The sequence below is a fragment of the Onychostoma macrolepis genome, chromosome 02 (assembly GCF_012432095.1).
Source record: "Onychostoma macrolepis isolate SWU-2019 chromosome 02, ASM1243209v1, whole genome shotgun sequence".
Classification (NCBI taxonomy): Eukaryota; Metazoa; Chordata; class Actinopteri; order Cypriniformes; family Cyprinidae; genus Onychostoma; species Onychostoma macrolepis.
The window spans coordinates 17,596,019-17,618,539 of record NC_081156.1 but is presented as its reverse complement, the minus strand read 5'-3'; the positions used below and the strand labels follow the sequence as shown (position 1 = coordinate 17,618,539).

Sequence of the window (22,521 nt, the reverse complement as noted above, 5' to 3'; positions counted from 1 at the left end):
TACAGCTTAAGGCCTTTAAGGAAATTCAGGTTTTATGCATATGCTGCATCCAGAATTAAATATTAATATTAACATGCATCACACAAAATTTTGTTTGTTTTTTTAGTGGCATCTATGGTTCCACAAAAAAACCTTTCCATTGCACAAAAGGATCCTCAGATCATTAAAATGTTCTTCGCACTAAGATGAAAAGTGGTTCTTTTACTGGAACTGTTCACTAAAGGTTCTCTGAGGAACCAAAATGGTTCTTCTAAGGAATCACTGTGAAAAGAAAAGAAATTTTTTTTGTTGTTTCTTTATAAACAAAGAACTTAAAAGATAATTTGGAAAATGCACAATCAAGTGATAAATGCCTAGTCATAAATTATAACTTTGATTACTGTGGAAAACACACAGTAATCATTCATAATGATGAGACTTGTGTGAAACTGACATTGACCATGAACATGTTCTTTTAAACTGGGTTCCCAAACCATAAATCACAGGATGGATTGATAGCTCCACATTAAAGACCGATATATAAAGGAGAAAACAAGAGGTGTGTTTTCTCTCTAAAAGAAGACGAACTTGAAACACTAAGGTAAGGACAAAAGAAATAAGACTATTCTATATGATAAAGTGTCACGGAATTGTGAAAATGTCTTAATTCTACAAGTTTTTTTTCTTCTAGTATTCCACCATGACGGTATCCTATACGCTCAAGGTGGCTAATGCTAAGTTTGGAGGCTTCTCAAAGTTACTCTTCCGATGGAAAGGAAGCATTTACAAGCTTCTGTACAGAGAATTCCTGGTCTTCTGTTTACTGTACGGCTTCATCAGTATTCTATACAGGTATCATGACATTCAAAACATTAATAATCCACATTTTTTTTATCCAAAGCAAATTACAAGTGAGCAATGTTTTGAGTGCCAAGTCATAAGAAGATGCCACTTTTTGTAATGCCAATACAGTACATGCTACAAGGCCATGTTTTAAGGTTAGAGAAAACTAATTTAATGCAAGTGATATTTAATAGAAAGAAAGTACATAAATGGCCTTGGTTATTGAAGTGCACACATGAAGAAATGTTGTCCGTCAAAAACTCAGTGTTGCATCTTACAGGTGTGTCCTCAATAACACACAACAAGAGGTGTTTGAGCGGCTTGCACGCCATTGCAACAAGTTTGCGAAACTCATCCCTATGTCATTTGTTCTTGGTGAGCATAAATGTTCTGACCATAGCAACATTACTAACTCTTTGGGTTTCTTGTACCAAGTTAAACTGATCTGTGGTGCTTGTTAGGGTTCTATGTCACCCAGGCGTTTCAGCGTTGGTGGGGTCAGTATACAAGCTTTCCCCTGCCAGATAACCTGATGATGGTCATATCTGGGAATGTCCACGGCACAGATGAAAGAGGCCGTCTTCTGAGGAGAACTCTGATGAGGTATGCAAACCTGTCATCCGTCCTCATCCTGCGCTCCATCAGTACACGAGTACGCAAGAGATTCCCAACTCTGGAGGACATTGTGGAGGCAGGTAAGAAGTTCACATCTGAAAATGTTTGGGAGGAATAGAAGTACTGGATTACTTTTCGAGGTGTTTAACAAATCTCTAATAAAGTATGGAGCCTTTGCATTGCTTTCTATAGAATTGGTATTATTTCTACAGACTACTCAGTAATGCTATTTACACACAACTTTCTACATATAGTCACAGAAAGTAGCTATAACTTGCAGTTCAGTAAGTGAGTCAGACAATGATTCATTAGCTGTTATGATGTATTTAATTCAGTTAAGGATTTGTTAGACTGATTCAAACCTAATTCGGATTTATGATTTATTCACTAAAAGAACCAGCCCAAGAGTCATTTGTTGGAGAACTTTACTTCACATGTGGTTTGGAGAATGGATGGACATTGTACATTTTTAATTCACTAGAAAGGATCATTTCATAAGAGCCAGTTGTTCATGAAGCAGACTACTCGGGTCGTGTTGTATGTGTTTTTTTAGTTTTTTTTTTTTATTCATTAATAACAGGCTCATAAGAGTCATCCCGGCTAACAATTTTTAGTTCTCAGAACATTGTGAAAACACACATATAATGTTCTCTGTTGTTAAAGTTTTCTTTAATTACGTAAATTCAAAAAACCCTGTAAGTTTGGAGAACATTTCCCAGAATGCTCTTATTTGGTTCCCCAAAAATTGCCAAATGGGAACATTAGGGTAAGGTTCTGTGTTTGTTGGTATTTATTTGTGAAGCTGCCAAGTCTGGTCACTTTGTGTTTTTAATTTGGTAAAAAGAAGTGGCTCATAAGAATCTTTTATTTGTGAAGCGGACTAATCTAGTTGCATTGTATTGATGTGTAAATCAGACTACTCTGGTCATGTATGTTTTTTGCAAGGACAACTGAATATAAAGACATTTCTTGCCATTACATTAAATGCAGACTAAGGAAAAATATGATTTCTTTTGACTTGGAGGTGAAGTGGTGCAGGAAATACTGAGTCAATGGTATGTGCCATTGCAATTTACTTGATTCCGAAGAATATATCTATCATAGCATGTCATTGTCTTATTCAAAACCAGTGAATTTGTCAGAATTACAATCTGGAAAGCATTTATTTGACATATTACTTTGCAGGATTCATGACCACAGATGAGCTCAAAAAACTAAACCATCTGTACTCTGACTTCAACAAATACTGGATGCCACTTGCATGGTTTGCAAATCTGGCATCACAAGCGAGAAAAGAAGGCCGTGTGAAAGATGATATAGCCTTGCGACTGCTCATGGATGTAAGTGTGTTTAAACACGATGATGCACGATGATTAAACAAGATGATGCATATGTGCCATAAAAGCACAATAATTCCTCCCTTTCTTCCTCTTTTGTCAGGAGCTGAATAACTATAGATCAAAATGCAGTATGCTCTTCCACTATGACTGGATCAGCATTCCCTTGGTTTACACACAGGTGAAGCTCATCTGACAGATCTTTCATGGGTGTAGCTCACCGTATTAACTTCTGGTCATCTTACTTCTGTTTGGATGCAGGTAGTGACCGTGGCTGTGTACTCCTTCTTTATGTTCTGCCTAATTGGGAGGCAGTTTGTAAAACCTGAGAAACCTGATGAAGACAAAATTCATCTGGACCTTTATGTCCCCATTTTCACTCTACTGGAGTTCTTCTTTTATGCTGGTTGGTTAAAGGTATGGTTGCTAGTATAAGAGCATATTTTGTACTACATAATTTGTTTGATTTCTTTAAAATTAAGGATACATGTTCTTAAAGGTAGGGGAACTTATTATCAACCCATTTGGAGAAGATGACGATGATTTTGAGACCAACCAACTCATAGATCGCAACATTCAGGTTAGTACATCAATACACACATGAATCAATAAGTAAATCCATTTCAAAGGATGCACATGTTGGATTATAACCACTCGTGGCAATGCTTTTAATTTAATCTAGGTTTCCATGCTAGCTGTAGATGACATGCATCAAAATCTTCCTCTCCTTGAGAAGGACAAATACTGGGTGGATAAGGGTCATTCATATCCTTCAGCTACTATGAAGCCTGTCTTCATGGGTTCCACGCATGACATGAGGTACAACGACAGACTGTAACACCTATCCATAATTCATCCATCATAATCCCATCAAATGTAATCTTAATACCGCCAACATTCAATAAACTGTAGGCTATATCATTATTCCAGTCATGTAAGATGGTTGGTCACTTAACTTTAACAAATAACCAAAAGTATGGGCCAAGTATGCGATATATGATTCTTGTTTAACTGCAAATGTTATCTCTTATCAAATACAATTACTTTATGATTTCCTTAATGAGGAAACTGATATTTGAAACTTGTAAATTGTGAATTTATTTATTAATCCTTGTGATTTACTCTCTTAAAGGGTTAGTTAACCCAAAAAATGGAAATTCTGTCATTAATTACTCACCCTCATTTCATTCCAAACCCGTAAGACCTTTGTTTATCTTCGGAACACAAATTAAGATATTTTTGATGAAATCCGAGAGCTCTCTTGCCCTCCATAGACAGCAAAACAACTCTCAGATTTCATCAAAAATATCTTAATTTGTGTTCCGAAGATGAACGAAGGTCTTACGGGTTTGGAACGAAATGAGGGTGAGTAATTAATGACAGCATTTTCATTTCCGGGTGAACTATTCTTCGATTTCATACATTATTGACTTCGGTATTCTGTATTTATTAGGATACTTGAGGATGATAATGAGGAACCTTTACCAACCCCCAAGACACAAATGCTTGCCATCAATGTGTGGCCAACTACAAACAAAGTAAAAAAGCAGAAGAACAAGAACTTGCAACAATGTCTTTGCTGCAGATCTAAATGTAAGGGCGAGCGCTCAAGGCTTGAACAGCCTTCCAAGAGCAGCATCCCATCACCACTGCAGCAACAACACCCGACTATCCAACACGTCTGCCAAGATAAACTCTTGGGGTCACCTGAAACTATGGGACAAGTAAACCAAGAGCAATAAACGTGTAACTACCAAGTCAGGTTTTGCTTTGCATGTATTTTTGGTACATTCAAGAATGAGAGGAACCCTCATCCCTGCTTGCAATTTTGAATTTTTTTTGTTCATTAAAGGAACATTAAATAGTTCATGTGACAGTGAAGAAGTTGAATACACTTTATTTTAAGATGTCCTTGTTACAATGTAATTATATATTTAAGTACTGAGTAATATTAATGAACTACATGTACTATATGGCTAGGGTTAGGTTTGTCTTAAGGTTACTTGTATGTAATTATGCATTATTTATTGTTCTTATAACAAGGACACCTTAAAATAAAGTGTTACCAAGATATTTTAATGTTAGGATTTCTAATGTTGTTCTTTTAAAAAATCTTGACAAAATGTATCAAGGTTTCCACAAAAATATGGAGCTGTGCAACTGTTGATATCATTGATAAATTTCTTGAGCACCAAATCATGTTAGCATGATTTCTGAAGGATCATGTGAAGTGAAGACTGGAATAATGTTGGCTAAATATTCAGTTTTGCCATCAAGGGATAAATTATATTCAAAAATATTACTGTTTTTACTTTTTTTAAAAAAGGAAGCTACCTTTGAAAGGCAGTAAACTTACTTGACTCATCCAGTGACTAATGATGAACAGCAGTTATTAATTGAAGTTAATTTGTAGATATAATTGTTCTTTTTAACTAATTTTACACAGCTTCAAATTTTAAAACGTAGAAACTGACATCATATATAATGATTTCTCATACTTGATATATTAGCCAGTTTCATAAAACTGCATAAACCAAAGATTATAATCTGTAGTTATTACTTGTATCTGAAATTAGTTTATTTAGGATTCTATTATGCCATTACTTTCCAAAGCTTAACATTCAAAATAAAACATGTTGGATGTTACATGCAGAGATGTGTAATTAATAAATGTACACAAGTATTGCAATGACTACTTCATACAGACAATTAACAGCACTTTAGCACTTGTGTTTTTTTTCTAGGAGGTTATAACCAGTTAATGCAGAACAAAAGCAGCTGCTTAACTTTCTCAATCCTCCTTTCAATAAATTGTGTATGATTGAAAATAGTGTCATTGCAACACCAGTGCACACCAGAAACAATTACTGCAAGATGTCACAAGTGTGTATCATCTCAGCTAAGTCAACTTTCTAATCAAAAGCTTTTGCAAGACAACTGAACACTGTTGTACAAAATGAGAACAGCGACATGCTGAGTTGGGGTATTTTCTTTAATGGTCATATCAAAGAGAGCTGTACATTTATTTGCCTTTCTTGGCTTTAATCTTTCTCAGATAGAACTCCAGTTCTTTGCCCTCAAGGACGTAGCCATCAGCCCTACCACACTGTCCTGGTCTGGAGGCAATGCAGGCTGTGGAGAAACAAAACCATCGTTTAAACTCTTAAACTGATAGGGTGGTGTCGCTGCAGGCAGCATTTCAGTGGTTATCAGAAATGGTATAACTTCAGCACTGTTGTATCAGTAGCAGAACTGGTTAAAGTTTCATCACAAATCACATCAATGTCACATTCAGACCTTAAAACACAACTTACCGAGAAGTTTCCCCTGCAGGAACTGCTCCTCCAACAGAGAACTGATCTTGCTGTTCTTTCTGCGCACATCGAACTTCTTTTGGACCTTTTTCGACCTTTTCTTGTTCAGGATTTCCTCTTCCTCAGGGGTCTGGATTGACAAATCAAATGATAATAATTAGCAATATACTGATTACAGTGCATGTTTTTGATTGACAGATTTTATAAGCTACAAGCCTTCCTCAGAGTCTTAAACTGCATCACTTTCATTCAGTAGCAGAACTGGACAATGTTATCATCAAAGAAAGACCACTATTGAGACCCAACAATTTAATAAAGACAACTGATTGAACTCACCAGCTTGGCACCCTTCTTCCTGCCAAGTGGAAGAGCATAGTGAGACTCATACCACTGTCTGTAGGGAGTGCTGTCCACAAGGACAATGCAGTTCTTCACCAGGGTCTTGGTTCTCACCAGCTCATTGTTAGAGGCGTTGTAGACCACATCAATGATCCTGGTCTTGCGGGTACAGCCTGAAATATCATTAAAACCGCCTCTAATGAAACATCCAATAAAAGCTCAGCAAAAATACATTAAAGATCAGGCTGAATGTGTCTTTCTCAGAAAACTAAATGATATCCATCAAGCATATTCAGTAGCAGAACTGGACAGATTATCATCATTGAAAGAGCTACACCTATACAAGCAGCACAAAAACATTTATCAGATACTTGCATTCCGAGCCCCATGAGAAGTTGCCCACATCGAGCCTCAAGGCACGGTATTTCTTGTTTCCACCACGGACTCTTACTGTGTGGATGCGGCGAGGTCCAATCTACAGAGAGCCATAAAAATGTGTTTAATATAAAATGTGACGAAGACCTATGAAGACATTTTGAGCTCGGCCATGTGTCAGTGTAACTATGACTGATCCTAACATTGGGAGGTCAAAGGCTTCGACCAAAACGGCCAAAAATGACCAACCTAAGGAAATGTTTTCATCACCCACATTGTCGCAAAGAGATATTGACTCTGATAGCAAAATATATTTAAGTTAGCTTTACCTTGGTGTTTGCGGGAGGACGCCCGAGCTCATATTTCCTTTTCTTGTGGACGGGCTTGCGTTTGCCACCAGTCTTGCGGCGTTTGTGCCAGTTGTCCCTTGAGATACCTTTAGAGTAAAGAGATTCAGATGCATTAGAAACAAATCTGAATGAGATTAAACATTCCCTTCCACCGCATACTTGAGTGTTCAGTTCTCCAAGGTGTTTATCCGCATGAAAAATCGGATTCCGCAAACTGGATTCATCATGCACACTCAAGCTTGAACGTATAAATATACGAGAAGTATTAAGCAAACGATAGTTGGCTAACATTTACAAACTAAACGTTACCCAGGCCTAATTATCAGCTCACTTTAGCAGGCCATGCAGCCTCCAATGGTTGACATGAATTTACTACCCGTTTAGCCTCTGGTGCTAACTAGTTTCTCATCTAAATTACTCTTCTCGGCAACAAAATCCTTTATCTACGAATAAATCGGAGTACAACTACCAGCCTTGTTAGCACTCTTAACGCTGTTTTAGAGTATAGTACCCCATGCGCGCAGCCATCTTGAGCAATGTCTCCAGCCACTTTCCCCATCTCTTCTCGTAAAAACGTTTTTAAAGGCACTGAATCGTCCAATTTGTCACTATATCGCTTGAAATCTACCTTTGTGATATAGCACTGAGTGAGTTTAATTTAAAGCATTATCGGACAGCGCAGATGAAGACAGATTGTTCCAGCGACCACAATCAGAAAACACGTACCCATTCTCAGGCGCCGGCTAGAAAGAGGGCTCGCAAAGGCTCATGGGCGGGTTTCAAGCAATCACATATCGCGAGAATACCTGCAGAAATCGCGAGAGTAATTCTTCTGGCTCTGAGGGGAAACACTTCACTGCCACCACGTGTTTAGTTTATAATCCCGAGTTTTTCCAGTGTTTTACACTTATAAAAACATTCATTTTAACCATATTGCATATTTAAGAATTTAAGTCGCTAATTTGCCGCACCCAAGGTCCTATATAGTGTAGTAAGTGTACTGTAAATCGATTTAAAGCATCTGATAAATAAATAATTAATAGTTTGTTGTTTTTTTATTGAACATTTCCTACAAACAACTTGGCAACAAGAATATATCTTTTGCAACAGTAGATTTAGGTGCATAAAAGAAAAGGGTCAGGGCTTTTCTTGTAAATCACATTCTCCCATTTATGGCAAGACATTTTATTGCATGTTTTTTCTTTCTTTCTTTCTTTTTTAATCATTTTGAGGACTTTTGTATAAGACAGAGACTTGTAAAATAGACAAAACCTAGGGTTCACCCTCAAGTACTTAGGTTTGTGTATATAAAATTTGCCAGAAAGTCTTTTTTGATACTGCTCATAACAAGCCCATGAACAACGTTCTTTGCAGAAAAGCTGCCTATATGACATCCAGCCTAGAAGAAACAACATTCACCTCAGGAAAAAAATAAATCACGGCTGTGATCGCAGACACTTATGAAGTTCATGTACCTTGTGTGCTGCTGTCAGTAAGGCAAAAGGGTGACAACATTTCTAAAATTCATTTTAAATTTTGTATTACTTTAGAAAATAAAAATTCTAAATAGAAATCGTCCTGTTGTGGTCTCAGACTTTATTGATTTATAAGCTTGAAAGAATTGCAAACCAGGTATTGTTTATAACATATTTATTTATTTATACTGTACAGATGTAATTGGCAATAGTGTAGGCATGGTCATGTGCACGGTGCTGAAGGCTACAGTTCATTTATGCCAAAATCCCAGTATGTAAAATTCGTAAACATGGCAAAATCAGGTCACTCCTCCCAAGGGCTCATGTCTGTATCGATGGCCACACAATTATATGCAGCGTAGCGAAGCTTCTCTTCACAAACTTTAGCACTGCGGATTACAAAGCAGTAAAAAAGGGACATTTTAGTTATCATGCATCAGAAAAGACCAACTGCTCACATAAATATTATATTACATAAACAGACCTTGGGTATTTGGGTAGATAAAGGGTGCTGGAACATGTGGAAGATTGAGGAAGTGCATCTGTGGTTTCGGATCTAGACAAAAATGCATTTGTTTAATGTTCATTCAGACCACATCCTAAATGCATGTGATCTCAGTGTTATTTTCTCCACAACTCACCCTTGTTTGTCTGGGAAGATATAAATTGGAGCAGGAAGACGACTTCTGCCAGTCACAAACCTCAAAAACCTGCTGCGATCCTCTGGTGAAAGTGTAGATAAATCAAAAATTAAAATCAAGTACTTCTTTTTGCAAATTATTACCAAGGATCCTTACTAACCATTGGTGAAGTTCATCAGGGCCTCCCATAAGTACTGCACTCTGACATCCGTTTGTTCCAAGTCTTCATAGCGTGCTGATAGAAACAGCACGTCAAGTAAAAAACATTTTAACACCTCAGATTAGTATACATGCATTACATTAGCAAACATTGACATAAAATTCTAGCAAAACAAACTATTTTGATAATGTGCCGCTTGAAATTCAATTTAAATTTGGGACCTAAAGTAAAACAAGTTGAGAATGACTGCAGTACAGAGCTGTAATATTTTCAGTTTCAACCACTATTCGGTTCAGTGCCTTGAAGAATTCATGCTGAGGCAGAGAATATCAATTATTTAATGCTCATGTCAGCTGCTGTATGACTCACTGAGGCGTTTAAGGGCCTCCACTGTGATCTCTGGGTCTCCACACACTTTCTTCTCCACTTCCTGCCATGTCAGGAGATCAAGCACAGCTTGCGGCACCACTTTCACCAGTCCTGCCTGCATGGCAGCAATCTGCAGTGCAGAAACACAGCACAGAATTTTACAGACTGATCGAAAAAAACTATATTCTTAGTTTAAAAAAAAAAAAGAAGCTTTTTCTGTTGATCCCAATTATAATGGTCTCAATATACTATGTAATGTAGTATTACCTGTTCCCTGCTCTCTTCTAGCCTGGATTTCTGTACCAGGCGTATGAACTCCATGCGGTCTTCATATCGGACCACCACTCCACTGCCTCCTGGGATCAGCTCCACCAGCCGCCCGTCACTCAGGGGTGTGGTGTACACAAGCTCCTGGCCGAACTTAAAATCAAATGTCTCCTTGTCCATATGCTCCATAGCCTCCAACAACTTCACCTAAGGAATCATGTTTCATCAGTTCCACTGATTACATGTCGGTTAAATCAAGTCACCTTTAGCTCTTTTTTCGGTACAAATGATTTTGATTCAGGTATAAAGCAGCTCTACAGAAGACAATAGTGTCACAATTCAGCTCAGTTTTGTTCTCATCTTATAGTGTCAGAGCAGTCAAGATAATTCAACCGAATAATCATTGCCTTTTAATCCCCAACTAAGCAAGCCAAAGAAGACTGTGGCAGAGAACCCAAAATCCATTAGGTGACAGAAATGGAGAAAAAAAACCCTGGGAGAAACCAGGCTCAATCGACTGTCCAGTTCTCATCTGGCCAAAGAGTGGTCAGCATCAAGATGCAAAGATAGGACTGAGGGAGAGATGTTTGGGCTTCTTACCAGCACTGAATCTACTGCAGGAAAGTCTTTAGTCCAGCTGACAGATTCTCCAATCAGCTGCTTCCACACCAGCCCTGGTAAAGCCAGAACCTAAAGAATAAATATTATGAAATCTCATTCTCTACAGAATGTTCAATTAACACTTAAGTCCCAATACAATTACACAACAAGACCGGCACTCACCAGAAAGTCTTTTCCGCGAAGAGCTGCACCCATTAGTTGCCCAATCCACTCCAATTTGTGGAATTCTCGGCATGAAGGATTTGGCACATAGAAGTCTCTGGCCTCACCAGCCCCCTGATCCAAAAACAGTTATATAATGATTGATAAGTTAATAACTACCTTGTCAGTTAAATTAGAGTCAATGCAATGCAATGGACTATATAAAGAAAACGACAGTGCATCTGTCAAGTTTTTTGTTACCTGGTTAGAAGTTCGCGTGAAGAATGGAAGTGGAATGGAGCACTCCGATGAGCTGGGACAAAGCTCTTCAGACATGTCTGCCAGGCTGTCCCGAAAACCACCACCTACAAGACAGAAATCTCAGGTGAGGATAAGATGTTTTATTGCAGACATGAGAATTATTGTGGGTGTGAGGAAGCTTATCTCTATAAGACCTTGATCGATGATGCCTTCTGCAATGAATTTACACTCCCACCACTGGTCATATCGTGCTGGCCACCTGTAAGAAAGAGAAAAATATTTGTGTGCAAAGTATAATAAAGAGATAGTTTCAATCATAACTAATGTGTTATGAAGCATTTTGACTATTTAAGTGTAAGTACTATAAAACAACTTCTGGAATTCTAAAAAAAAAAAAAAAAAAGTCTACCTGTAGTCCAGAGTCTTTTCATACTTGTCAGACGGCTTCAGACCCTCATACACCTGCATAAACAACAAAGAATATTCACTCTGCATCACCCTTCAAATGTTCGTGGTCAAGAAGATTTTAAAAATGTTTTTCAAAAATTCTTATGCTCACCAAGGCTGTATTTACGTTTAAAAAATACAGTAAAAACATTATTATAATTTTACATAACTTATCTTACTGAATATATTTTAAAATGTCATTTATTTCTGTGATGACAAAGCTGAATATTCAGCAGCCATTACTCTAGTCAAGTGTCACATGATCCTTCAGAAAATGATTCTAATACACTGATTCGGTGGTCAAGAAACATTTCTTATTTTCATCAATGTTGAGAACAGTTATGCTGCTTAATATTTGTGGAAATATTTTTGCAGGATTCTGTGATGAATAGAGAAAACAGCATTTATTTGAAATAGAAGTCTTTTGTAATATTTTAAATGTCTTCACTGCCACTTCTCATCAATTTAATTTGTTCTTGCTGAACAATACCTTTATTTCTTAAAAAAAAAAAAATATTTGTGACACCAACTTTTGAACAGTAGTGCGTCTTATGCAACCACAGAACAATGGATTTCGTAAAAGAATTGACACTTGTTTTGTGGACTACCTGAGTGAAGACAGCACTTTTACATGTGGGGTCCAGAGTGGGATTGTCACGGTGCTCCATGGCAAGGCGACGGTTGATGTAAAGGCGGGGCATGAAGTTAGGCTTACTGGTCTCAGAGTCCTTCAGGCACTGGGTGATGAGGGCAGAGCGACGCTTGGACAACAGCAGGAACTGCTTTATACTCTTAAGAGCAGCACAACATTTGAAGAAACAGAAAAAAAAAAAAAGTTTGGCACATAAATTTCAGATGGCAATGGCAGACAAGGGAAGAAGTGGGGCAGAAAGTACAAATTTCACGTTGACAATTTAAGTAACTGATGTGAAAGACGAAGGACAACATGTACACGTATACACAAACTATTCACTGAAGATAAATTTGCTGTAGACAAGAATACTAACTTTGATCTGGTTGAATGTTCCAAGGCTGTAGTCCCATGCAGGCACCATATGAGGCAACAGACTGTCCAGGAGTGTGATGAACCTGTAGACACAAAAAAAAAAGCAACACTGAGAGTTGCCAAAAGCTCATATATAGGGCTTATTAAGTCACATATTGCTGGGCGTTACCTCTGAATGACCAATGCGCGGTGATAGAGGACATCAGGGCGTGTTCCCTCCAACCTCGGGTAGCGCACTAAGTTGGGAGACTGGAATACGTCTGCATTCAGGCCCAAGTCACGCTCACAGGACGATTTGATCTTTAGACCCCTGATCCGTACATCGATTCCCTCATCTACAGCAAAATATAATTACAGAAAATAAACAAATCAAGATGACTGGTCAGGAGTCTGGCTTTCTCTTTCAAATGACAGCGCATGTCATGTCAGATGAATCTTACCTCTGCATTCCTCGATCCTGATCTCTATGACAGGCAAATGTGATGTCATGTCCTCCAGCACACAAACCTCTCCAATTAAGTTGCTGTGATAGAAATAAAGCCATAGTGTTGCAATATTCAGAATCTTATATAACCTTTACATATTTATAACTTGAAAATACAACAGCTTATGCATATTAAATGGTAACTGGCCCCAAAAAGTAATTAGACTTTTAAACCACACTTAAAATTGCATCAATGTTATCACATTAGATAACAAAATAGCAAAGTGACATTTATTTTAAAAGAATATATCCCAAGCACACTTTCCAAACAAAATATTGCACCAAAAATGTTTGTTAGGCTTTAAATAATAATAAAAAAAATGACTTACTCATCTATTGTTACATCACTGTATTTCTTGAGATTATCTACCTCTCCACCATATACAGTCACTCTTTTGGGCATGTAGTTATCATCTGTTGAGTCCACTGTTAATATCAGTTTGCTAAAAGAAGAGAAAATAAAATTATTTATTTTGTTTCCGATCAGCTTTTTTAATCTGAATTAAATCTGGCACAGTTTTCTGCAGTCTGATTAGCAAATAAAACACATAATAAGGATTGAAATGAAATAAAAATCAGAATTTGTGGAATGCCAGAATGTGTGTCTGAATGATCAGATCTGATTTCACTTGCAAAATGACAGTTCAGTCAGTCCCAATGGTGACTAGCAGATCAGCTGTCCTTACTTGACCACAGTGCCCCTCTTCATGTGCAGCCGGATCCAGTGCTGTCCCTGCATTCCATCGCTCTCCCAGTATGTCTCAGTGTCTCCATCTGTCAGGCAGCTTGCACCACCGCTGGGGTCCTCCTTCAAACAGAAAAACTCACTTACTAGTCTTGAACACCTGGTACTGTATGTTCACGGCTCTCTGCTCTTCAATATAATGTAGAATAATACTAAGCCCTCACATACCGAACTGGAAGACACATCAATGCTGGTCACGCATTGCTTCACGCTGCCAAGGTTTTCATCTTCTTTCCCAATGTGGTCATAGAAGTAGTGTACTAGGTCCTCATCACATTCAAATGCCCATGTAGGAGGTACATACCTGGAAGACAGAGTTTGCACAAGTCCATCAAAAACAGATCCAGGTCAATACCATCATGCTATTTTTTTTTCCAGATCTATTAATTTATTAATGCAATTCATACTGTATATGCAATGAGTTGGATACACCTCTGCTTTCTTGTTCACCAAATACAAGTCATGTGGTGCAAATATGCAGATTTCTTCTTTTAATTTTTTGTGTCAAAGCATCCACTCACCTCAGTTTGCGAACAGCGACCTCGTCCGGCTCTGCCACCTTGGGTTTGGCACCCATGTGTAAGAGTTTTCCACATCCACCACCTGCTCCCACCTACAAAACCATTCAGGAAAAATGTTGGTACTTTACATCCACTGAATTGTCAGGATAGAATTATTTACAATCAACACTTTAATATTATCTTAATAGACATGTTTCACACAGACTGTGAATTCAGGTACTGAAGCTGAATATGTCAGACCGGCCAGTTACATTTTAATGGCAGATCATTTTTAAAATAATTGATTGAGGTGTTACATTAAGACAGCAAATCCATTTTCTGCTATAAAGCAAATACAACCGTTCAAAGATTTGTAGTCTGTAGGACTTTTTTTTTTTTAAACAGTAAAACAGTAATGTTGTAAAATATTATCCCAATTAACAATAGCTGTTATCTATTTTAACACATTTAAAAAATATATTTGAATAATTCCTGGGTTGGCAAAGCAGAATTTTCAGCGGCCATTACTCCAGTGTCACATGATCCTTCAGAAATTATTTGAATATGCTAATTTGGTGTTCAAGTCACTTTTTTTATTATTTCCAATATTGACAACAGTTTAATATTTTGTGGAAACCCTGATCCTTTGTTAACGATTCTTTGATGAATGTTCAAAAGAACAGCATATTTGAAACAGAAATCTTTTGTAAAATTATAAATGCCACTACTGATCAGTTTTTCAATCCTTACTGAATAAAATTAGTAATTCCTTTTAAAAAAAAAAAACTGACCACAGACTTTTAGACATTTAGCTCCCAACACGTTGCTCACAAATTTACGGTTCAATAAACTGAAGTTATGTACATCATGGATCAGTGAATTAGAGAATGGTGGCCAATGATGACACAAACCTGCTACACGGCTTGTGGTCATATCCAAACAGCTGCTGCTGGCGGCTGACAGTGTCTGGAGATTCTACCGGCACAAGCCTGTCTCCACCTTCTGTGTGTTTACACACCAGGATCCAGCCCTCCTCTATGTCCAGACCAGCACGATACTCCTCCAGCTGCTCCTGTGATGGTCAGAACAGTCAAACAATCACAGTGACAAACAAAACAGGCTGACTCACATTTGAATGCACATTGATGGAAAGAGTGGAACATTCTGAGAGCCACACACACAAACACAAACACACACACATATACACACACACACACACACACTACATGCCGTGACGTCACGGACCAGGAAGTCCAGTGTATTCAGAGAGTAATAATGATACAGCAGATCAATCAAAATACCTTCTGACACACAACAGCTTATACAAACAGTGCATACCTTGCTTATTTTGACCCACAGGCCATGGCTGTTGCAGTACTCTTCCCCTGTTGTCCGTATACATGTGCCTTTTTTGGGCTCGATGTTACACTTGCATAATTTCTTGTGTGGAGCCTGATGTGGACTTTCCCACACCGACACCACACTCTTGCCTCCTGAGTTGCCAGCTGTTGAAGAAGACGCGGAAGTGGAGCCCGACGATGAATCCTTACAGATTTTGTAGCAAACCTCTTTCGGCACGTAACACAGGGACTCCGGCAGAGGCTCACTTTTTCGGAAACATTCAATGCACTTGTTTAAAAACCGTATCCTTCCCAGGAGGGTGTGAGGGTTGTCGTCCGGAGACATCTCCTCCTCAAGTTTGAGAGAGCTAGCCGAGAGCTAGCTGAGGATGTGTCAACACCAACACTGAGCAGTTCGGCCGTCGGCGAGCATTACCCTAACATATGCTTTCCCTTTCTTTCCCGGTTTGTCCGCTTTTACTGAGATCCGGTGTAATAAACGAACCGTTCGACAAAAGTCTAGATACAGTTGAGCATTGTTACTCCCGCCAGAGCTTTCTCACAGAGACTGGCATCTGTCAAGACAGCTATGTATCTCCACCGGTCTAAAGGGCGATCCGCCCATGTGTGTTTACTTCCCCTACTGGATACACTGCCTGTTACATTATTACCCTCATTTAAAATGGAATAAAACTGAAAATGAATTTTTATTTTTATTTTGACTATTTAAAGTCATGATGTTTGTTTTTAAAAATCCTACCTTTTACATAAGTAAAAATTATTCAAATAATTTTAAATAATAATGATAAATATTCGAAGAAGGGGCATCAGACTTTTCAAACCCTCATCATGCATATACATACAAGGCCTACATATTTTAAATGATAAATTATATTTTATAAATACAACGGTTACACTTTATTTTAAGGTGTTGTTACGGTGTAATATTAATTATCTACACGTACTTACTATATGGTTAGGGCTATGATTAGATTTGGTTTAGGGTTACTTAAGTAATTATGCATAATTTAATAGTAAGTACATGTGTAATGTGTGAAAGGACAACGTAAAATAAAATGTTACCAATATACAGTTGTATTATTCAAATTTATAAATAAATTATTTAATTAATTGATAACATTAATAATTAAGTATTATACTCTTTGAATGAATTGCTCATTTCTGTTCAGTAGGCTGTTTTAATGCAAAACAGAAAAGAAAGTTGAAGCAGGCATTATTTTTTAAACAAAATATGAATACGTCCATTAAGAACACAATTTTCTTTAATTTGACTAATTTTCTTGTCGTTTTTAAAGTAAATATGGATAACCAGAGACGTAATATTTGTATCATCTTTGGCGTTATATAATAAAAGTAGGGCAAAAGTCACTAGAGAGACGGTGCTTAATCACGTGATAAAACAGAGGCCGATGATTGGTTGGTACTTCATGTTTTCTGAGGGTGAACATCGTAAGGGCATTGAAGGCTCTGAGCATTGTCACTAAGAAATAACGATGATATTTAACAAGGTAAGCACGCATTTATGTTGACGTAATTGTTAAACAGTTTTTATTTTGCACATACTTTCAATTTTATTTATGTCATATTAAGAGCTAGCTAGCCTAGCGCTAGGTAGTTAGATAAGCTGAATTCCAACAGCTAAATTAGTCTACGCAGTTAGTGAGAAAATCACTGCACCTGGGATTAATTTATGTAGTTTTCCTAAATGTGATGAGTTAATTGGTGACGTTGAGAAAGTTTGAACTTCTCTCCTGTTTGTAGATTCACTTTGACTTGTGTAACCCTGTCTGTAAACAAAAGTGCTTAAACTTATCTTGTCATACTGTATGTACATATACTGTAACATACTCTTTATGCGACTTTATTCATTTTATTGTATACAATTAAAATAAAAGTCATTAAGTGCAATCATGTTGTGTGTGTGTATATATGTGTATATATATATGTAAGTTTGTCTATTATGTGAATCATTTCCTTGTTAGCTGTAGGGACATTATCTGCATTGGTGAATCTTTAAAACTGTTAAGTCAGTGTGTAATTGTGTATTTAATTATTGTCCAACAGGTTTTGAGGGCAGGTTTTCAGGCTGGACTTAGGTTTCAGAGTACTGGACCTCAAGCTAGTGCCAGAGCAGCTACTGCTGCATTGAAAGAATCTCTTGGAGGCTTCAGCTTTGGTATGTATTATCATCCTCTGCTCACTGTGTTTTCAAAAATACCAAGGGATTGTTAGACCATCCCAACACACTGTTCCTCAATTTAACAGAGCTAACTGACCAGCAGAAAGAGTTCCAGGAGGTGGCAAGAAAGTTTGCAAGGGAGGAGATTGTCCCAGCTGCCCCGTCATATGACAGAAGTGGTGAAGTGGGTTATTTAAATCCATGTGTCCACCATTTTTAATTGACACATTTTTAGATTTGCAAAAAATGTGAACTCTCTTTATTTCCTCTTTGCAGTATCCATTTCCTCTCATTAAGAGAGCATGGGAGTTGGGTCTAATGAATGGACATATTCCAGAGGACTGTGGTAGGTACTTTAAAGTCTGATGCCCAAAAATTCTGTAATTTCTTCATCTTCATGTAATTCTAAAACCTGTATGACTGACTTTTGTGAAACATAAAAGGAGACATTTGAATAATGTACTACTACTTGCTTGTTTCTATGCAATTATACCATAAAAGTAGTCCATATGACTTGTACTTTACAAAATCATATCTGAAACTATAAGCAAGCTTGGGAACAGACTGACGTTTAGGATAGATTAAATGAGGCACAAAAGCAGTGTTGGGTGTAACGCGTTACAAAGTACGCTTTTTCCACTGAAAAAGTAAAGTAGGGATTACTGTTCATTTTTAGGTAATTTAATTACAGTTACTTATAAAGTACTTGCGTTACATACAGTAAATAATTTCAACAGTTCTAAAATCAATATTGAATTTGAAATCTAAATTTACCGTCTAAAGATAAAATTGAATGCAGCGGCATTAACCCTCCGTGTACTGGTTTGTTCACTTTCAGATTTTCCTGATTCACAGAGAAACCTTAAATACTCAGATACATATAAGTAGGGTTGCCAACCGTCCCGTATTAGCCGGGACGTCCCGTATTTTGGGCCTAATTGATTTGTCCTGTACGTGACTTCTCTTGTCCCGTTTTTTTGACTGCTACGCAGAGTTTTGGTGAATACAAACAATGTGATTATTTTTCATGAGTCCAACATCCCGCCGCACAAGAGACATGGTCAGTAAGATGTCTTTCACTATTGTAATGTTGTTAAATAGAGAAAAACATTTTATATTTAAGTAACTAATAGCATAATTCTTAACCTTATTCTTGAACACAAAAGACCAATAAAAAAGTGTCAAGCACCAAAAGCAGCCCATATAAATCCATAAGCTGTCTTTAATTGAAAAATACGCATTGTGTGTGTGTGTGTATACACGGTCACTCACCCAACGCAAACGCCCACACATAGATAAATTTATTTAAAAAAATAAAAAATCAAGATTCATCTAATTTTCATCATTTTTGAAAGAAGACCTGCTATGAGGATTTTACCTCATATGAACAACGCGATCTGACATGACTTTATTCAGCAGAGAAGATCATTTCTGTAATTTATTCTTACCTGCATTAGTTAATGTGTTATTTTTACATAAACCTGTATGGATTTTACTAGTTGGGCTTTTCCTGAACATCTTGCCAAACTGAAATGTATTGTTTAACTTAAGCTTTTTTGTTATTCACTAATTTATATTTGTTAACCAAAGAAGGTTAATTTTTTTTTTTTTTTTTTTTTTTTTTTTTTTTATAAAAATGTTTAAGTATTACAGTTGTTTTAAAGCTAAAAGGCTAAACTTTTATGTTTGACTCAAATTGAAAGAATAAACAGTTTAATTTCTATTAAGGTTTATAGGGATTTTAAGATGTAGCCTAATTGGCGATTTGAATAATTAAGTTACTTATTGAGTAACAAAGTTACTTTTCAGACAGAGTAATTAGTAAAGTAATTTAAAAACAATATTGATGTAAGTAATTACTTTTTGAAAGTAACTTACCCAACACTGCACAAAAGTCATATGAAACACTTATAGGGTGTATTTTATGGCATTTTAGAGCTTGGCACTGTCTAGTCTCACGTAGCCAGATCTTCAGACTGATGGCAGAAGATCTGGACCCCATTGCAGTTTTCATTGGCAAATCTGACTTGACATGTAAAGCAATGACCGTTTCTTCTGTTCTGAGTCATGTTTAGGGGTGTGAAAATGTAAAGTCGATGTCCCTACAATAACAGACCAATCTAACCAATCGTTAATCAGGAATGTCGTCTTCAGTGGTCAAGAGTCTATGCTATGAACTTCTCATACCTTTTGAAAATCCAGGTTTTAATTGATACTGAGAAGCACTTATTGTCCTAGTTTATAAACATGACGGCTTTCTTCTTTTGTGAGGTGGTTTGGCCTCACAAAGGCTATGTTTCCAGGTGGGCCGTCAAAGAATGGGACACACAGATCTCCTGGAAATCCAGTAGAATTAAAACAATCAGATGACAAGTTAAAAATTCCCAAAGCGTTTGCTATTTTGTGTGCCTAATGCATCAGATGCTCAACCAACAGTCAATAGGTGTAATGTCTAAGGCTGAGACTAGGCAACCCCATGCTTCCTCCTTTTCATGGTATTCAAATGCGTACCCAAGATATACTTCACAAATGTACATTTTGTGTTTAATGGAAGAAAGTAAGTCACAGGAGTTTGGTACAAAATGAAGACAACCATTCCTTTAATTCTGACCATGTTGCATTTTGCTACATGTTTCAGGTGGAATGGGTCTGGGCATATTTGATGCCTGTCTCATCACAGAGGAACTGGCCTTTGGTTGCACTGGAGTACAGACAGCCATTGAGGCAAACTCTCTGGGAGTAAGTGTAGTTTTATGAAAGTGTGCATCATTTAATATTTGAACGAAATGGTAATTTTTGCATGCCAGAATTTATTTTACATTTTAATGTTTTTTTTTTTTTTTTAAATTTTTTCATGCAGCAAATGCCCGTCATTATTGCTGGTAATGATGCCCAGAAGAAGAAATATTTGGGCAGAATGACAGAAGAACCACTAATGTGTGTAAGTGTGCCATCATTTTTCTAATCATTCATATTTTTATGATTTATGAAGCATTCCCTTTAGCAGTACATAGTCACATTAGATGTCTGTGTCGACAGGCGTACTGTGTGACCGAGCCGGGAGCAGGCTCTGATGTGGCTGGGATAAAGACCCGGGCTGTTAAGAAAGGAGACGAGTATGTGATCAATGGTCAGAAAATGTGGATCACCAATGGAGGAAAAGCAAACTGGTAGGTAAACCACTTCAGTCTTATTCTGTAACTCATAATTGTGTTTTGGATGTATTATAAATCCTTCTGTTTGCATTTATAGGTACTTCCTGCTGGCCCGCACAGATTCTGATCCCAAATGCCCTGCTAGCAAGGCTTTCACAGGCTTTATTGTTGAAGCTGATACCCCAGGGGTCCAGCCTGGCAGAAAGGTACAAGCTGCTGACAACTGCAGTCTGATGCACTCAGACAACACTTATGTACTTTATTAATTTTACTGTAAGATTCTGCACAATTTGCTTATGTCTACATTCTTTTGTTCAACAGGAATTGAACATGGGCCAGAGATGCTCCGACACCAGGGGCATCACGTTTGAGGATGTAAGAATCCCGAAGGAGAATGTTTTGATTGGAGAAGGAGCCGGCTTCAAGATTGCCATGGGTGCATTTGACAAGACTAGACCACCAGTAAGTGTTCTTTTGCAGTTATTATTGTTAACAAATTCTTCATGGTATTATATAAGCCATCTCTTGATGTTTTTCAGGTGGCTGCAGGTGCCACAGGACTTGCACAGAGAGCACTGGAAGAAGCCACAAAGTATGCTTTGGAAAGAAAGACTTTTGGCAAGTTTATTGCAGAGGTAGGTGTCTGTGTCGATAGACCTTTTCAACAACCCAGACTGATATCATGAGGTTTATAAGACTGTTTGTTTGTTTTCTGACCCCAGCACCAGGCTGTGTCATTCCTTCTGGCTGAAATGGCCATGAAAGTTGAACTTGCCAGAATGGCCTATCAGAGATCAGCCTGGGAAGTGGATCAGGGGCGCAGGAATACCTACTTTGCCTCGATCGCTAAGGCCTTTGCTGGAGACATTGCAAACCAGTGTGCCACTGATGCCGTCCAGATCTTTGGTGGGAATGGTTTCAATAGTGAATATCCTGTGGAGAAGCTGATGAGAGATGCTAAGATTTACCAGGTAAGGATTGTAGACCCAGCCTTGATAATTTGAATTGGTAAAGAGTCTAAAATGTGACTATATTATTGTCTGCATCCACAGATTTATGAAGGGACTGCGCAAATCCAAAGGCTCATCATCTCAAGAGAACACCTTGGGAAATTCAAACAATGAACCTGTAAACCCAGGACTTCAATGCCATAAGCTATCATGTCTTTTGTACATGATGTTTGTTTTTTTTGATCAATAGATCTCAGGATTGTAAATTGCCTACACAGAGCTCCAGTTGCCTTGTCATATCAGCATGCCTTGCCGTCTTTGTGTTGAACAACTAAGTTGATCAAAGTAACATAGTTACACAGCTCTTCCGCAGATTCTTTTTGTAACTGATTACATCCTCAAAACAAAAATAAATAAATAATCTGCTTTAAAAACACTTGTAATTTTCTTGCCCAAATATCTATACCAAAATGTTATTAATTTTAATTACTCTACAAAATGCAGTATTTAGCTTTGTCCTACAATTTGAGTGCAACCCTGCGATTTCCACCAATACAAGTAACTTTATTTGGACAAGTGCTTATCTCATTGTAATCTATGGAGTGAA

The 22,521-nt window shown here is 37.5% G+C and overlaps 4 protein-coding genes and 3 non-coding genes across 7 annotated transcripts; 2 read left to right on the top strand and 5 right to left on the bottom strand.

The window, feature by feature from the left end:
• The first annotated feature begins 679 nt into the window (after positions 1-679).
• best4 (bestrophin 4) lies at positions 680-5,613 on the top strand. The gene is made up of 9 exons (XM_058749010.1): positions 680-831; positions 1,103-1,197; positions 1,284-1,517; positions 2,623-2,777; positions 2,878-2,955; positions 3,036-3,191; positions 3,274-3,354; positions 3,457-3,593; positions 4,228-5,613. Exons 1-9 carry the CDS (start codon positions 680-682, stop codon positions 4,514-4,516), a joined length of 1,377 nt encoding a protein of 458 aa, XP_058604993.1. The 3' UTR covers positions 4,517-5,613.
• On the bottom strand, positions 5,442-5,576 carry LOC131533488 (small nucleolar RNA SNORA47). The gene has a single exon (XR_009269129.1). It is a non-coding gene; the product is annotated as a small nucleolar RNA SNORA47 (small nucleolar RNA).
• A 135-nt stretch (positions 5,614-5,748) lies between the features above and the next one.
• Positions 5,749-7,925, bottom strand: rps8a (ribosomal protein S8a). The gene is made up of 6 exons (XM_058748985.1): positions 7,879-7,925; positions 7,132-7,238; positions 6,803-6,902; positions 6,425-6,600; positions 6,089-6,218; positions 5,749-5,906 (listed from the first exon to the last, which is right to left on the bottom strand). The coding sequence occupies exons 1-6, from the start codon at positions 7,880-7,882 to the stop codon at positions 5,797-5,799; spliced, it is 627 nt and encodes a 208-aa protein (XP_058604968.1). The 5' UTR covers positions 7,883-7,925; the 3' UTR covers positions 5,749-5,796.
• Positions 6,305-6,374, bottom strand: LOC131533451 (small nucleolar RNA SNORD38). The gene has a single exon (XR_009269112.1). It is a non-coding gene; the product is annotated as a small nucleolar RNA SNORD38 (small nucleolar RNA).
• Positions 6,974-7,079, bottom strand: LOC131533458 (small nucleolar RNA SNORD46). The gene has a single exon (XR_009269113.1). It is a non-coding gene; the product is annotated as a small nucleolar RNA SNORD46 (small nucleolar RNA).
• Positions 7,926-8,785: 860 nt separating the features above from the next.
• hectd3 (HECT domain containing 3) lies at positions 8,786-16,243 on the bottom strand. Its single transcript, XM_058748833.1, is given in 22 exon segments — positions 8,786-9,016; positions 9,112-9,183; positions 9,269-9,350; positions 9,429-9,503; positions 9,798-9,927; positions 10,065-10,271; positions 10,665-10,754; positions 10,848-10,961; positions 11,088-11,191; positions 11,282-11,346; positions 11,497-11,549; positions 12,143-12,325; positions 12,542-12,623; positions 12,710-12,875; positions 12,981-13,063; positions 13,354-13,467; positions 13,711-13,832; positions 13,938-14,073; positions 14,291-14,348; positions 14,351-14,382; positions 15,181-15,341; positions 15,608-16,243. Coding segments are annotated over 22 exon segments (2,562 nt in total). The 5' UTR covers positions 15,956-16,243; the 3' UTR covers positions 8,786-8,931.
• Positions 16,244-17,001: 758 nt separating this feature from the next.
• acadm (acyl-CoA dehydrogenase medium chain) lies at positions 17,002-22,348 on the top strand. Its single transcript, XM_058748878.1, has 12 exons — positions 17,002-17,138; positions 17,695-17,806; positions 17,896-17,993; positions 18,086-18,155; positions 20,448-20,548; positions 20,670-20,750; positions 20,849-20,979; positions 21,062-21,170; positions 21,286-21,426; positions 21,504-21,599; positions 21,687-21,935; positions 22,017-22,348. Exons 1-12 carry the CDS (start codon positions 17,124-17,126, stop codon positions 22,086-22,088), a joined length of 1,275 nt encoding a protein of 424 aa, XP_058604861.1. The 5' UTR covers positions 17,002-17,123; the 3' UTR covers positions 22,089-22,348.
• Positions 22,349-22,521: the final 173 nt, after the last annotated feature.